This window comes from Mirounga angustirostris, unplaced genomic scaffold (genome assembly GCF_029215605.1).
Source record: "Mirounga angustirostris isolate CCGP_5_RB_7025 unplaced genomic scaffold, mMirAng1.0.hap1 SCAF_5, whole genome shotgun sequence".
NCBI classification, from domain to species: domain Eukaryota; kingdom Metazoa; phylum Chordata; class Mammalia; order Carnivora; family Phocidae; genus Mirounga; species Mirounga angustirostris.
In genome coordinates this window covers 84154980-84170344 of record NW_026991713.1, presented here as the reverse complement: position 1 = coordinate 84170344, position 15365 = coordinate 84154980, and the positions used below count along the sequence as shown (strand labels likewise).

Here is a 15365-nt window from a genome sequence, read left to right as displayed (position 1 = left end):
GACAGTGGTATTCCATGGCATGCAGTAGACAAAGTTATGTAAATTATAATCCAGACACTAATAATTAAGTATCTAGAGAGGAAAAGGCTCTGGGTGACCAAGTGTTTGCTGTCACAGAACATTTTTTGTGAGAATAATGGGGTTGATTGCTCCTAAATATGCTGAAGAAGCTGAAGAAATGCAGGATCTGCATAAAGGGACCTCAAAGTATCTATGACTGTCCTAAAAGAACCCCTTATCTCCTGTAGCTACCGGGCCAAGATCACTGAATACCAACATTCTGCAAGTGGCTGAATTACAATGCAAACTGAACTCCCAGCCTTGCACAGACTCTTATGTTAAAGTTAAGGGCACTGATTAGGAAGAAGTGAGACTGCAATTAGGAAGGGAACATCTGGGCAGATTCCAATGAAGCAGGCAGGGGACCTTAAACCACTAAATTCTGCCGAGTCTCTCTTGCCCTTCCTCCTCTTTCTCAGTCTCCTCTTGTCTGAATGCCTGTGATGGTCTTTCCTGAGAGAGTTGCCTTGTAAGGAAGGGATTGCTAAGCCCCACTAAAAATCTGCCTGCCACCTCTCAGTGCTTCAAGAATAGGAAGCCCTAGGGGCGCCTGGGTGGCTCAGTCGTTAAGCGTCTGCCTTCGGCTCAGGTCACGATCCCAGGGTCCTGGGATCGAGCCCGCATCGGGATCCCTGCTCAGCGGGAAGCCTGCTTCTCCCTCTCCCACTCCCCCTGCTTGTGTTCCCTCTCTAGCTGTCTCTCTCTCTCTGTCAAATAAATACATAAATAAAATCCATAAAAAAAAAAAAATAGGAAGCCCTAGAGAATGATGTACAAAAGTGTGACGCATAAAAAGACATGAAACACACCAAGAGCTGCACTTGCCAGTATATATAAGCATCCCTCATTTTATTGTGCTTCGCTTTACTGCATTTTGCAGATATTGAGCTTTTTAAGAAATTGAAAGTTTGTGGCAACTTGTGTTGAGCTGGTCTTGGGCGCCATTTTTCTAATAGTGTTTGCTCACTTCATGTCTCTGTCACATTTTGGTAGTATTTGCAATATTTGAAATGTTTTCATTATTATTACAATTGTTATGATAATCTGTGATCAGTACTCTTTGATACTGCTATTGTAATTGCTTTGGGGAACCACAAACTACACTCAGATAGGACAGCAAACTTAATAAAAGGGGTACATGTTCTGATTGCTCCACCAACCAGCCATTCCCCAGTCTCTCCCATGGGCCTCCCTATTCCCTTGGGCACATCCCAACTGAAATCAGGCCAGCTAAGTTACCCTACAATGGCCTCTAACTGTTCAAATGGAGGAAAGAGTTGCCCATCTCTCACTTTAAATAAAAAACTAGAAGTGATTAAGCTTAGTGAGGAAGCCATGTCAAAAGCCAAGACAGGCTGAAAGCTAGGCCTCTTGAGCCAGTTAGCTGAGTTGTGAATGCAAGGGCAAAGTTCTGGAAGGAAATTAAAAATGCGACTCCAGTGAACACATGAAAGGTAAGAAAGCAAAACAGCCTTAATGCTGATATGGAGAGAGGTTTAGTAGTCTGGATAGAAGACCAAACCAGCCACAACATTCCCCTAAGCCAAAGCCTACTCCTGAGCAAGGCCCTAATTCTCTTCAATTCTATGAAGGCTCAGAAAGGTGAGGAAGGTGCAGAAGAAAAGTATGAAGCTAGGAGAGGTTGGTTCATGAGGTTTAATCTCTATAACATAAAAGTGTAAGGTAGAGAAGCAAGTGTTGATGTATAAGATGCATTGAGTTATCCAAAAGATTTAGCTAAAATAGTTAATGAAGGTAGCTATAATAAACAACAGATTTTCATTGTAGACAAAATAGCTTTCTATTGGAAGAAGATGCCATGTAGGACTTTCATAGCTAGAGAGGAGAAGTCAAAGCCTGGCTTCAAAGCTTCAAAGAACAGGCTGACTCTCTTGGTAGGATCTAAAGCAGCTGGTGACTTTAAGTTGAAGCAAATGCTCATTTATAATTCCAAAAATTGTAGGGGAAAGAATTATGCTAACTCTACTCTGCCTGTGTTCTATAAGCCTGGATGATAGCACATCTGTTTATAACATGGGTTACTGAGTAAGCACACTGCTGAGCCCTAGCGCTCAGGAAAAAAAGATTTCTTTCACTCACAATGCACCTGGTCACCCAAGAGCTCTGGTGATGTCCAGAGAGATTCATCTTGTTTTCATGCCTGATAACACAACATCCACCTGCAACCTATGGATCAATAAGTAATTTTTTACTTTCAAGACTTATTATTAACAAAATAGATTTCATAAGGCTATAGCTGCCTCAGATAGTGCTTGCTCTGATGGATCTGGGCAAAATCAACTGAAAACCTCTGGAAAGGATTCATCACTCTAGATGCCATTCAGAAAATTCATGATTCATGGGAAGAGGTTAAAATATCAACATTAACAGGAGTTTGGAAGAAGTTGATTCCAATCCTCATGGATGACAGAGGGTTCAAGATGTCAGTGGAGAAAGTCACTGATGGAAACAGCAAGAGAACTGGAATTAGAAGTGGAGCCTGATGATGTGACTGAATTGCTGCAATCTCATGACAAAACTTTAAATGAGTAAAGAAAGTGGTTTCTTGAAATGGAATCTAGTCCCTCTGAAGATAGTTGAAAGGACAACAAAGGATTTAGAATATTACATAAACTCAGATGATAAAGCAGCAGCAGGTTTTGAGAGGACTGACTCCAATTTTGATAGAAGTTCTACTGTGGGTAAAATGCTATCACATGTACAGAGAAATCATTAGAGGATTACCAAGATGGATGTGATTGAACAAGAGGAGAAATGAGCAGCATCCAAAGACGAATAACAAGAATATGTGCCCTCTTTGGGGAAAGGATCAGTTGTGTTTTGTTGGGCAGCCAGAGAGATTTGGAGGGCAGAAGTGAAACAGTGGGTTTATTTTCCAAATTTAAAAAGGTTAGTGTAAGGTCAGGCCTGGTAACCTCACTGGCATAGGGCAGCACTGGGCCCACAACTCTGGCTGCTGCCAGATATCCTTGGGGAAAGAGCAGAGTCTGCAGCTGCTCCAGACCCTGTGGGTTCTCCTTCAGCTTCTCTAAGTCCTCAGCCAAGCAGTATGAAACTCCATGGGCAGGTACACTGGCTTTTTGGCAGGTCTCTTGCATCGTTCAAATTGGAGACTTTGAGGCAATGAGACTAATGCAGGTTCTGTTAAGAAACAGGATTCATCTTCACAGGCTGCAGTTTGTTTTTGCATTCCCCACTGTGTATCTGCCTTCTCTTCCTGACTGCTGGCTCTGCTGACTTCAGGCCCAGTGCCAAACACACAGGCAAACATACGCCAGGGAAGAGCTTGACCACTTCACTTAATCACATAAGGTTAAATCCCTCTAGTAAATCCCTTACATCACTCAGAGTGCCTCTGCTTCTCTGATCAAGCCCTACCTGACAGAGAGCTTCCGATTCAAGATGGCAACACAGGAAGAGCCTGAACTTCATCTGCCCTGGGACACAGAAAAAAAAGCCACAGTTTGAGAGTGAAACTAGAATATAAAAGAACCAGCCTTAGGACACTACCAAATGGTGGGGCAGCTCCAATCTGAGGAGCTGGCAAGTGCCATGGTTTACGTTCCCAGTAAACCATGATAGTACAGACAGGAGCAGGTTTCAGATGCCGTTGCTGGCCTGCTGCCTCAGTGAGCCCCGGGCCACACCAGCCCTGGATCCCCTGGGACCAGAAAAAAGAGCCGCAGTTTAAAAGAACAACTAGAATATAAAAATCCAGCCCTAGAATTCCACTAAATGGCAGAGAAGCTGCTGGAAATCTCTCTGGATTGGAGGGGCTGGTGAGTGCCAGAGTTTACATTCCCTTCCACCTTCATTATGTGAATGGGAGCACAGTCCAGGCACCCCAGCTGGCCTACTGCCTCAGTGAGCCCTGGGCCCCTAGCCCACATCATCCCAAGCCAACCTACCAAGGCAGCCACAGTGCGATGCATGCTAGGACACATCTGATCAGCACTCATTACAGCTACAGCCATCTTGGCAAAGTGATACAGGCACAAAGCACCCTGGAACAATCCAGACCTGCACCATATCGGCTCCAGATAACTTGCGAGGATACCATGGTGCACAGCACTCCAGGACCTCCTGGCTCATGCTCTCTTCCACTCCAGCCACCCTACAAGAGCGCCACTTGCACAGAGTGCCACAGGAACCCCTGGCTTGCATTCACCTTGGCTACTACTGCCCTGCCAGGGCACCCCCTACATGGAATGTCCTGGGACCCTCCCCCACACATACTCTGCCTCTGTTCCAGCAGCCCTGCCAAGATGCCACAAGTGTAGGTGCCTCAGCACAACCAGCTCATGTCCATTTCAGTCCCGCCAGGCACGCTCATGCTAAATATCCCAATGCAGCCTGGATTGTACCCACTTCAGCTTCAGCTCTCTTGCCAGGGCACCATCTGTACGGAGAGGCCTGAGACTGTCCCAGCCAATGCCCACATTAGCTCTGGCCATCCAAAGGCAGCACCAGCACAGGCTGCCCCAGAACTCCTGGCCCACACCAAAGCTCCAGCCAGCCAGTGAAAGTCACCAGGCACACAGTCTGCACAGAGGACAACCATACTTAGGAGAAGTAGCTGTTCTACCTCATTCACAGAAACAAACACAGAAAGTCAAAAATATGAGACAGAGGCATATGCTCCAAACAGAAGAAGACAAAACCTCGGAAAAAGGACTAAATGAAATGGATATAGCAAATCTACCTAATGAAGAGTTCAAAGTAATGGTCATAAAGATGCTCACTGGAATGGAAAGAAGAGTGGATGAACTCAGTGAGAACCTCAACAAAGAGATACAAAATACAAAAAGAAACCAATTAGAGGTGAAGAATAGAATAACTGAAATTAAAAAAATATAGTAGAGGGAATAAAGAGATCACAGGATAAGATTAAGGGACCTCTGCAATAACCTCAAGCATAATAACATTTGCATTTATAGGGGGTCTCAAAAGCAGAGAAGAAAGGGGCAGAAAATTTATTAAAAGAAACAATAGCTGAAAACTTCCCTAACCTGGGGAAGGAAACAGACATTCAAGTTCAAGAAGCATACAGAGCCCTTAACAAGATGAACCCAAGGGGGGCCACATCAAGACATATAAAAATTAAAATGGCAAACATTAAAGATAAAGAGAGAGTTTTAAAAGGAGCAAGAGAAGCAAAAAGTTACATAGAAGGGAAACCCCATAAGGCTATCAGCTGATTTTTCAGCAGAAACTTTGCAAGCCAAAAGGGAGTGGCCTGATACATTCAAGGTGCTGAAAGGAAAAAATCCTGCAACGAAGAATAGTCTACCCAGCAAGGTCATCATTCAGAAATGAAGAAGAAATAGAGTCTGTGGACAAACAAAGGTAAAAAAGTTCATCACTACTAAACTGGCCTTATAAGAAATGTTAAACAGAATTCTTTAAGTGGGAAAGAACAAGCCATAATTACAAGTAAAAAAATTATGAAGGGAAAAAATTCTTATGAGTAAAATCGAACATACAGTAAGATAGTAGCAAAATCACTTATAAAGCTACTATGGTTAAAAGACAAAAGTAGTGAAATCAATTTAATCTAAAAAATTAGTTAAGGGAAACTCACAAAATAAAGAGATGTAAAATATAACAACACACACATAAAATGTGAGGAAGGGCAGTAAAATTGAAGTTCTTTTAGAATGTGTTCAAACTTAAGTGACCATCAACTTAATAAAAATTGCTATACACATAAGATGTTATATATGAACCTCTGGGTGACCACAAAACAAAAACTTCTAATAGATACGTAAATAATAATAATAATAATAATAATAATAATAATAATAAAAGAGAGCCAAGCATAACACGAAAGAAAGTCATCAATCACAGGAAAGAGAGCAAGAGATTAAGGAACAAAGAACTATAACAACCAGAAAACAAGTAACAAAATGGCAATAAGTACATCTCTATTAATAATTACTTTAAATGTGACTGGTCTAATTGTGCTCAAATCAAAAGACATAGGGTGACCGAATGTATACAAAAAAAAAAAAAAAAGACCCTTCTATATGCTGCCCATGACTCACTTCAGACCTAAAAAAACTTAATGACTGTGAGTAAGGACATGGAACAAGATATTCCATGCAAACAGAAACAAACTGGAATAGCAATAATTATATCAAACAAAATAGACTTTAAAACAAAGAGTATATTAAAAAACAAAGAACGAGGACACCTGGGTCGTTCAGTTGATTAAGTAGCTGGCTCTTGATTTCAGCTCAGGTCATGATTTCATGGTCCTGGGATTGAGCCATGTCAACTCTGTGCTCAGCGGAAGTCTGCTTGGGGATTCTCTCTCTCTCTCTGTCCCTCCCCCTGTTCGCACATGCATAGGTATGCACGGGTGTGCACTCTCTGTCTCGCTCTCAAATAAATAAATAAATCTTAAAAACAAATACAAAGAATGGAATTACATGATGATGAAGAGATCAATCCAACAAGAGTATATAGCAATTGTGGGGTGCCTGGGTGGCTCAGTCGTTAAGCATCTGCCTTCGGCTCAGGTCATGCTCCCAGGTCCTGGGATCGAGCCCCGCATCGGGCTCCCTGCTCCACGGGAAGCCTGCTTCTCCCTGTCCCACTTCCCCTGCTTGTGTTCCCTCTCTCGCTGTGTCTCTCTCTGTCAAATAAATAAATAAAAATCTTAAAAAAAAAAAAGAGTATATAGCAATTGTAAATAACTATGCACCCAACATTGGAGCACCTAAACACATAAAGCAAATATTAAGAGACACAAAGAAAGAAACTGATGGTAATGCAATAATAACAGGGGACTGGAACACCCCACTGACATCAAAAGATAGAGCATCGAGACAAAAAAAAAAATCAATAAGGGTATAGTATCTTTGAATTACACATTAGAATGATGGAACTAGCATACATATAGAACATTCCATCCCAAAACAGAATACACATTCTTTTCAAGTGCACATGGAACATTTTTCAGGATAAATCAACACGTTAGGCCACAAAAAAGCTACAATAAATTTAAGAAGATTAAAATCTTATCAAGCATCTTTTCCGACTATAACAGCATGAACCCAGAGATCAATTACAAGAAAAAAGAGGGTGGGGGAATAGGGAAAAAACCCACAAACACATAGAGCCTTAACAACATGCTACTAAACAACTAACAGTTCAACAAGGAAACAAAAGAGGAAACCAAAAACTACACTGAGACAATCAAAAATAAAAACACAATGGTCCAAAATCTTTGGGACACAACAAAAGCAGTTCTAAGAGGGAAATTTATAGCGCTAGAGGCCTGCCTCAAAAGCCAAGATAAATCTCAATCTAACCTTAATCTAAAGGAACTAGAAAAAGAAGAACAAAGTCCAAAGTTAGTAAAAAGAAATAATAAAAACCATAAGAGCAATAAATGAAATAGAGATGGCCTTCCCCCAAAAAAGGAAAAAAAAAAATCCATAAAACTAGTGGTTTCAATGAGCTGGTTCTCTGAAAAGATGAAAAGAGTTAATAAACCTTTAGCTAGACTCATAAAAAAAAAAAAAAGAGAGAGAGAGAAGGGGGTGGGGGAAGAGAACCAAATAAAATTAGAAATGCAATAGTAACAACTGACATCACAGAAATACAAAAGATTATAAGAGGCTATTATGAAAAATTATATGCTAAAAAATAGTACAAACTAGAAGAAATGGATAAATTCCTTGACACAACCTTCCAAAATGATCAGAAATAGAAACAGACCAATTATAGGTAACACATTTAAATCAGTAATCAAAACACTACCAATAAAGGCGAGTCCAAGACCAGATGAATTCACAAGTGAATTCTACCAAGCTTTTATTTTTTTTTCTACCAAGCATTTAAAGAAGAGTTAATACCTATTCTCCTCAAACTATCCCAAAAAATAAACGAGAAAGTAAAGCTTCCAAATACATTCTACAGGGTTGGCATTATCCTCATACCAAAGCCACACAGGCACTACAAAAAAGAAGAAAACTACAGACCACTATCCCTGATAAACATAGATGCAAAAGTCCTGAATAAAGTATTAGTAAAGCACATTCAACAATACACTAAAAGGTCTTTTACCATAATCAAGTGGGACTTATTCCAGGGATTCAAGAATGGTTAAATATTCACAAATCAACCAACGTGATATATACCACATTAACAAAATGAAGGATAAAAATCATATGATTATCTCAACAGATGCAGAAAAAGTATTTGACAAAATTCAACATCCATTCATAATAAAAACTCTCAACAAAGTGGATTTATAGGGAATATACCTCAACATAATAAAGGCCATATAAGATAAAGCCACAACTAACATTATACTCAAATGGTGAAAAACTGAGAGCTTGTCCTCTAATGTTAGAAAAGGCAGGGTGCCTGAGTGGCTCAGTGGGTTAAGTGCCTGCCTTCAGCTCAGGTCATGATCCCAGGGTCCTGGGATCCAGCCCCACATCAGGCTCCCTGCTCAGCGGGGAGTCTGCTTGTCCCTCTCCCTCTACCACTCCCCTCGCTCTCACACTCTGTCTCTCTCTGTCTCAAATAAATAAAATATTTTAAAAAAGAAAAGGCAAGGATGTTCACTCTCACCATTTTCATTCAACATAGTACTGAAAGTCCTAGACACAGTAATCAATTAAAAAAAAAAAAAACCCAGGATAAATGGCATTCAAATTGGTACAGAATAAGTAAAACTGTCACTATTTGCAGGTGACATGATACTAACTAGAAAACCCTAAAAACTCAACCAAAACACTATTAGAAGTGACAAATGAACTCAGGCAAGTTGCAGGATACAAAATCAATATACAGAAATCTGTTGCACTTCTATACACTAATAATAATGTAGCAGAAAAATAAATTAAGAAAACAATCCCATTTAAAACTGCACCAAAAAGAATAAAATACCCAGGAATAAATTTAACCATAAAGGTGAAAGACCTATATACTGAAAACTAGAGAACATTGCTAAAAGAAATTGAAGAAAGCACAAATAAATGGAAAGATATTTTCTGCTCCAAGATTGGAAGAATTAATATTATTCGAATGTTCATAATATCCAAAGCAACCTACAAATGCAATTTCTACCAAAATTCCAATAGTATTTTTCACAGAACCAAAACAAATAATCCTAAAATTATGGAACCACAAGGACAAAGCTGGACAATCCCACATTTCAAGATATACAACTGTAGTAATCAAAACAGTTTGCTATTGTCACAAAAATAGACCAGATTGATAGAACAGACAAGAGACCCCAGAAATAAACCCACACTTACTTGGTTGATCAATCTATGTCAGTGGAGCAAGAATATACAATGGGGAAAAGATAGTCTCTTCAATAAATGGTGTTCAAAACACTGAGTGGCTACATGCAAATGAATGAAACTGGACCACTTTCTTACACAATACACAAACTCAAAATGGATTAAAGACCTAAATGTGAGACCTGATACCATACAACTCCCAAAAGAAAACAGAGACAGTAATCTCTTAGACACTGCCCTTAGCAACATTATCTAAGGCTAGGTCTTCTCATGCAAGGAAAACAAATGCAAATATTAACTATTGGGACTACATCAAAATAAAATGCTTTTGCACAGAAAAGGAAACCATCAATAAAACAAAGTAAATGATAGAAGATATGTGTGAATGATATATCTGATAAGGGATTAATATCCAAAATACATAAAGAATTCACACAACTCAACACCCCAAAAACCCAAACAATCCAATAAAAAATAGACAAAATACCTGAAAACACATTTTTCTAAAGATAGAGATGGCAAAAAGATACATGAAAAGATGTTCAACATCACTAATCATCAGGGAAATGCAAATCAAAACCACAATGGGATATCACCTCACACCAGTTCAAATGACATAATAGTAACAAAAACAAAGAAATAACAAGTGTTGACAAGGATGTGAAGAAAAAAGATCCTTCACACTCTGTGGTGGGAATGTAAATTGGTAGAGTTACTGTGAAAAACAGCATGGAGGTTCCTCAAAAAATTAAAAATAGAAATACCATATAATCTAGCAATTCTACTTCTGGGTATTTACCCAAAGAAAATGAAAATACTAATTCAAAAAAATATAAGGTATATTCGTTGCAGTGTTAGTTAAAATAGCCAAGTTACGGAAGCAATCCAGTGTCCATCTATCGACAAATGGATAAAGAAGAGTGGTATATATATGCAATGGAATATTACTCAGCCATAAAAAAAGAATGAGAGCTTGCTATTTGAAACAAGATGGAAACAAGCTGTACCTAAGAGGTACAAGGCTAAATAAAATAAGTCAGAGAAAGACAAATACCGTATGATTTAACTTACATGTGGAATAATAAAAACAAACAGGGGCACCTGAGTGGCTCAGTTGATTAAGTCTCTGCCTTCAGCTCAGGTCATGATCTCAGGGTCTTGGAATCAAGCCCCACACTGGGCTCCCTGCTCAGCAGGGAGTCTGCTTCTCCATTTCCCTCTGCCTCTCCCTACAGCTTGTGCACGCTCGCTCTCTCCCTCCCTCTCTCTCTCAAATAAATAAAATTTGCAAACAAACAAAAAACTCTTAAATACAGAGAATAAACTGGTAGTTGCCAGATGGGAGGTAGGTAGAGAGAATGGTGAAATAGATGAAGGGGATTAAGAGATACAAACTTCAGCTATAAAATAAGTCACAGAGATGAAAAAATACAGCTTTGAAATATAGTTAATATTATAATGATGTATGGTGACAGACAGTGACTACGCTTACCATGCTAAGCTCTGATTAATGGACAGAATTGAGGAATACTTTGTACTCCTGTAACATATATTAATTGTACTTCATTAAAAAAATAATAAAACCTCTTTGCAAACTAAAAATATTTGTTGAAAAATAATACATCTATATATTACAGTATTAATTTGAGTAGAGGGATTTGGAGTGATTTATATTTTCTACTTTGTGATTTCTTAGGTTCCTATAATTCTTAGAACCCTTTTTGCATTGCTGGTGGGAATGTAAAATGGAACAGTGAATATGGAAAATAACATGGCAGTTCCTGAAAAATTAAACACAGAAAGGGGCGCCTGGGTGGCTCAGTTGGTTAAGCGACTGCCTTCGGCTCAGGTCATGATCCTGGAGTCCCGGGATCGAGTCCCACATTGGGCTCCCTGCTCAGCAGGGAGTCTGCTTCTCCCTCTGACCCTACCCCCCTCTCATGTGCTCTCTCTCTCTCTCAAATAAATAAAATCTTAAAAAAAATTAAACACAGAAATACCATGTGATTCAGCAATTCTACTTCTAGGTATATACCCAAAAGAACTGAAAACAGAATCAAACACGTTTGGACTCCAATGTTCATAGCAGCATTATTCACAATTGCCAAAGATAAAACAACCCAGATGTCCACTGACAGACAAACTGATAAACAAAAGGTGATATACATATATACACTGTAATATTACTCAACCTTAAAAAGAAAAATGTTACAAATGGATGAAGCTCAAAGACATCATGCTAAGGGAAATAAGCCTGACACTAAAGGACAAATATTGTATGAGTCCACTTACATGAGGTAATCAAATTCATACAAACAGAATATGAATAGTGTTATCAGCAATTGGTGGAAAGGAAATAAGGGGGCATTATTATAAAATGGGCACAGAATTTCAGTTTGGAATGATGAAAAAGTTCTGGAGATGGATACTGGTGATGGTTATACAATAATGTGAATTGCTGCCATTGAACTGTATACTTAAAATTAGTTAAAATGGTCAATTTTGGTATGTATGTTTTACAATAAAAAACAACTCGGGCGCCTGGGTGGCTCAGTTGGTTAAGCGACTGCTTTTGGCTCAGGTCATGATCCTGGGGTCCCGGGATCGAGTCCCGCATCGGGCTCCCTGCTCAGCAGGGAGTCTGCTTCTCCCTCTGACCCTCCCCCCTCTCATGCTCTCTCTATCTCATTCTCTCTCTCAAATAAATAGATAAAAAATCTTTAAAAAAAAAAAAAACCAACTCACAAAACATCATTTCAATAATCAGAATTTTTAAAACAAATATTTTTATAATTTATGTTTCTTTATTTTTATTAAAACTTCCCTGTTATGGGGCGCTTGGGTGGCTCAGCTGGTTAAGCGACTGCCTTCGGCTCAGGTCATGATCCCGGAGTCCCGGGATCGAGTCCTGCATCGGGCTCCCTGCTCACCGAGGAGCCTGCTTCTCCCTCTGACCCTCCCCCACTCATGTACTCTCTCTCTCTCTATCATTCTCGCTCTCTCAAAATAAATAAATAAATCTTTAAAAAAAAAAAAAAAAACTTCCCTGTTAGAGCAGTTTAAGGTTCACAGCAAAACTGGGAGGAAAGTACAGAGAAAAACAATTTTTTTCAAAGACCATGCAATTAGAAACAAAACAGAATGTACTATAAAATGTAATCATTTTCACTAACCTGAAATGGATGCCATTCTAAAACTGGAGATCCAAACGTCTTTCTAAAAATGAAAGAAAAATCACAGCAATATATTTTAAACCATACTATACTGGATAATGCCTAACCAACAATAATTTTTCACTACTAAGCATGAAAAATGTTACAAAGTAATTATATATTGTAGTGACTTTTATACCTTTATTATTTTTTTAATGTAGGCTCCACACCCAGTGTGGAGTCCAACACAGGCATGAACTCATGACCCTGAGATCAAGACTTGAGCTGAGATTGAGTCAGATGCTCAACGGACGAGCTACGCAGGCGCCCCCATTGTAGTGACTTTTAAAATAAGGACTATGTGATTATTCCCACACTGATTTTTATGGAGAATTCTCTAGATTTCAGAGAAGTGTCCAAAAATCACAAAAACAAGTATAACATCAGTAACACTTATATACCACATACAAAGTGATTAGCAAAAAAGAGCAAAGCTTTGAAGCTAAAGAGTGCTAGCAGTAAATTTTTGTATGATCTTAGCAGTTAAACAACCTGTTCCTCTTAGCCTCTTTCCTTATCTCTAAAATTGGGATGATAAAACCTATCTTATAAATAAGAGATTCAAATGCCCCACATTAGGAAAATCCATCCACATAAAAACTCAAATTAATCATTAAACATTTTACTGAATACTTGCTTAAAGAGTTACAATTTAGGTTCAATCTTAAAAGAGGAACTGGTATTCTATAGAAGGTTTAGATTTCAGGAGAGAATATGAAAAGGTCAGAAGTGGGGGAAACACATGATATGTAATTAAGGAACTCTAAATACCTCTGAATGACTGAAATTTAAGAGCACACATGAGCAAGTGGAAGGAGAGGAGGTTTGAGGGCAGGAACTTCTCACTATATAAGCTGCTTTACAACAACATAACTCTGAGCTTCCTTCCATGTTTTGGTCTGAACGCTCCTGGTTTGCAAACTGTCTTCTTGGTGTGTGCACAATACTACTTCAATGATTCACTGGTTTTAGTTTTACTTCTGTTATTTCTAAACTTCTGACAATTTATGGTGTAAAAATGGGATCCAAAGAAGATACCCCCTCCCATCATCCCCCTCAACTCTGAGGCCCCTATGGTGATGGAACAGATAGAGTCCACTGAGTTCAATGCTTTCTCAATGACCCTAGTCTGAAGGTAAGTCTCTCCTATATTTGAGCTCTGTTCCCTACATCTTGAACTGACTTTAATTTGCATACTACATTTATTTGTTGAAGCTTCTTGATGAATCATCCTATTCTGTTCAAAAGGGAGGAGGGCAGGGAAACACATGGTTGGTTCCCTGTGTTTTAGAACACTTTTTGGAAAACTGGGTCCCTCATAGTTAAGAACTCTTAGGGAATCTAAAGGCAAAGATGGGTTTCACCTGGTCTATGGACCAGGATTTTGTGCCTTTTTGGAAAATGGGTGAACTTGTGGAATTGTAGTGGCCACCATAGGGCAACTTCAACTTAGAGAAGTGGATCTTGAGCTATGCCTTTGACACAAGAGGATTTCAAACCTCTCAGTGACAATGGAATGCATTCTTTGATTGATAAGCAGAAACTTCTAAAAGACAAAATGACTGCAAAAAGAGCTTTAAAACATCCTTAAAGGAGCGCCTGGGTGGCTCAGTCGGTTAAGCATCTGCCTTCGGCTCAGATCATGATCCCAGGGTCCTGGCATGGAGCCCCACATCAGGCTCCCTGCTCAGCAGACAGCCTGCTTCTCCCTCTCCCGCTCCTCCTGTTTGTGCACTCTCTCTCTATCAAATAAAAAAAATCTTTAAAAAAACAAAAAAATAAAAAATAAAACAAAAGATCCTTACATCATGCAAACAAACAAACAAAAAAACTTTACTGGAAAAAAACACTTTGCTATACAAGCAGTAACCTCAACTTAGTCCATTTGCCAGAAACACAATTTGGATCCAACTGTTCTTTTATAAACTAGTGGGTTTTGCATTATTATGTCAGCTCAAGACTAAATTTTTTAAAACAAAAGCTGTAAGATCTGTTTGCATCTATCTGTATATTTATGTATGTCTATGTATGCACATTACAGAGGTGTGATATTTTTCTAATTCAGATGGTATTGCCAAAACTAATGTGAAATGAGCTCTTATTTAATTGGCTTAAAGAAAAATAAGCACTTATAAAGTAAGTATTCTTGAAACCCTCAGAAACATAAAAACTAACCCAAATGTTTTTCAAGTTCACATGACCTGACATAACCTTTGAAAAGTAAAACCTAGTTTAAGTTTGCTGGCTTAATAAAAGCAAGCATGTCTTCAAAATCCGTCAACAAGAAAAATAATTTAGTATGATGGTTAGCTGTTTAATGTCTAATCCAAGCATAATTGTTAAAAACAAATAATTTAAACAAATGTAAATAACAGAAAAGTTTGTACCAAGTTAAACTAAATAATGAATATTCTTGAATACCTAACTCATGTCAAAATGAGATAATATACTGAATCATTAAATACTAAACATAAGTTTACCTAGTTTGGGCTTTTTTTTTCTGTACAGTATTATAGTATTACTAATATTTTATTTAAGGAAACTAATTTTATTTAAACTTATACTGAAATAAAACTATACATTACTACCAAAAATGGAAAAAAAACAAAAAAAACAAAAAACCTGTCACCTGCTGGAAGTAAAACATAACCACATCTATAACTGTAATAAACATAAACCAATGATATTTTTGCCTGCTGGGGTCTGGAGCTTGGGGATTGCTCTTTTTGTTAAAATGAATCATTAGCAGGTATAAAAGAATTACTAAAGACATACAACCTCAACTAATAATTTTTCCCTGAAGCTAATA

The 15365-nt window shown here is 38.5% G+C and overlaps 1 protein-coding gene across 3 annotated transcripts in view; it reads right to left on the bottom strand.

The window, feature by feature from the left end:
- RECQL (RecQ like helicase) overlaps positions 1–15365 on the bottom strand; it is a 53452-nt gene that overhangs the window by 33451 nt on the left and 4636 nt on the right. For 2 of the 3 annotated variants that reach the window (XM_064591505.1, XM_045873779.3), the window contains exon 2: positions 12518–12560. In XM_064591505.1, coding sequence (XP_064447575.1) covers positions 12518–12533 — 16 coding nt within the window. In that variant the 5' untranslated portion in view covers positions 12534–12560. Of the gene's footprint in view, positions 1–3459; positions 3519–12517; positions 12561–15365 lie in introns of all 3 variants that reach the window. The other variant, XM_054507158.2, reaches the window with a different exon arrangement.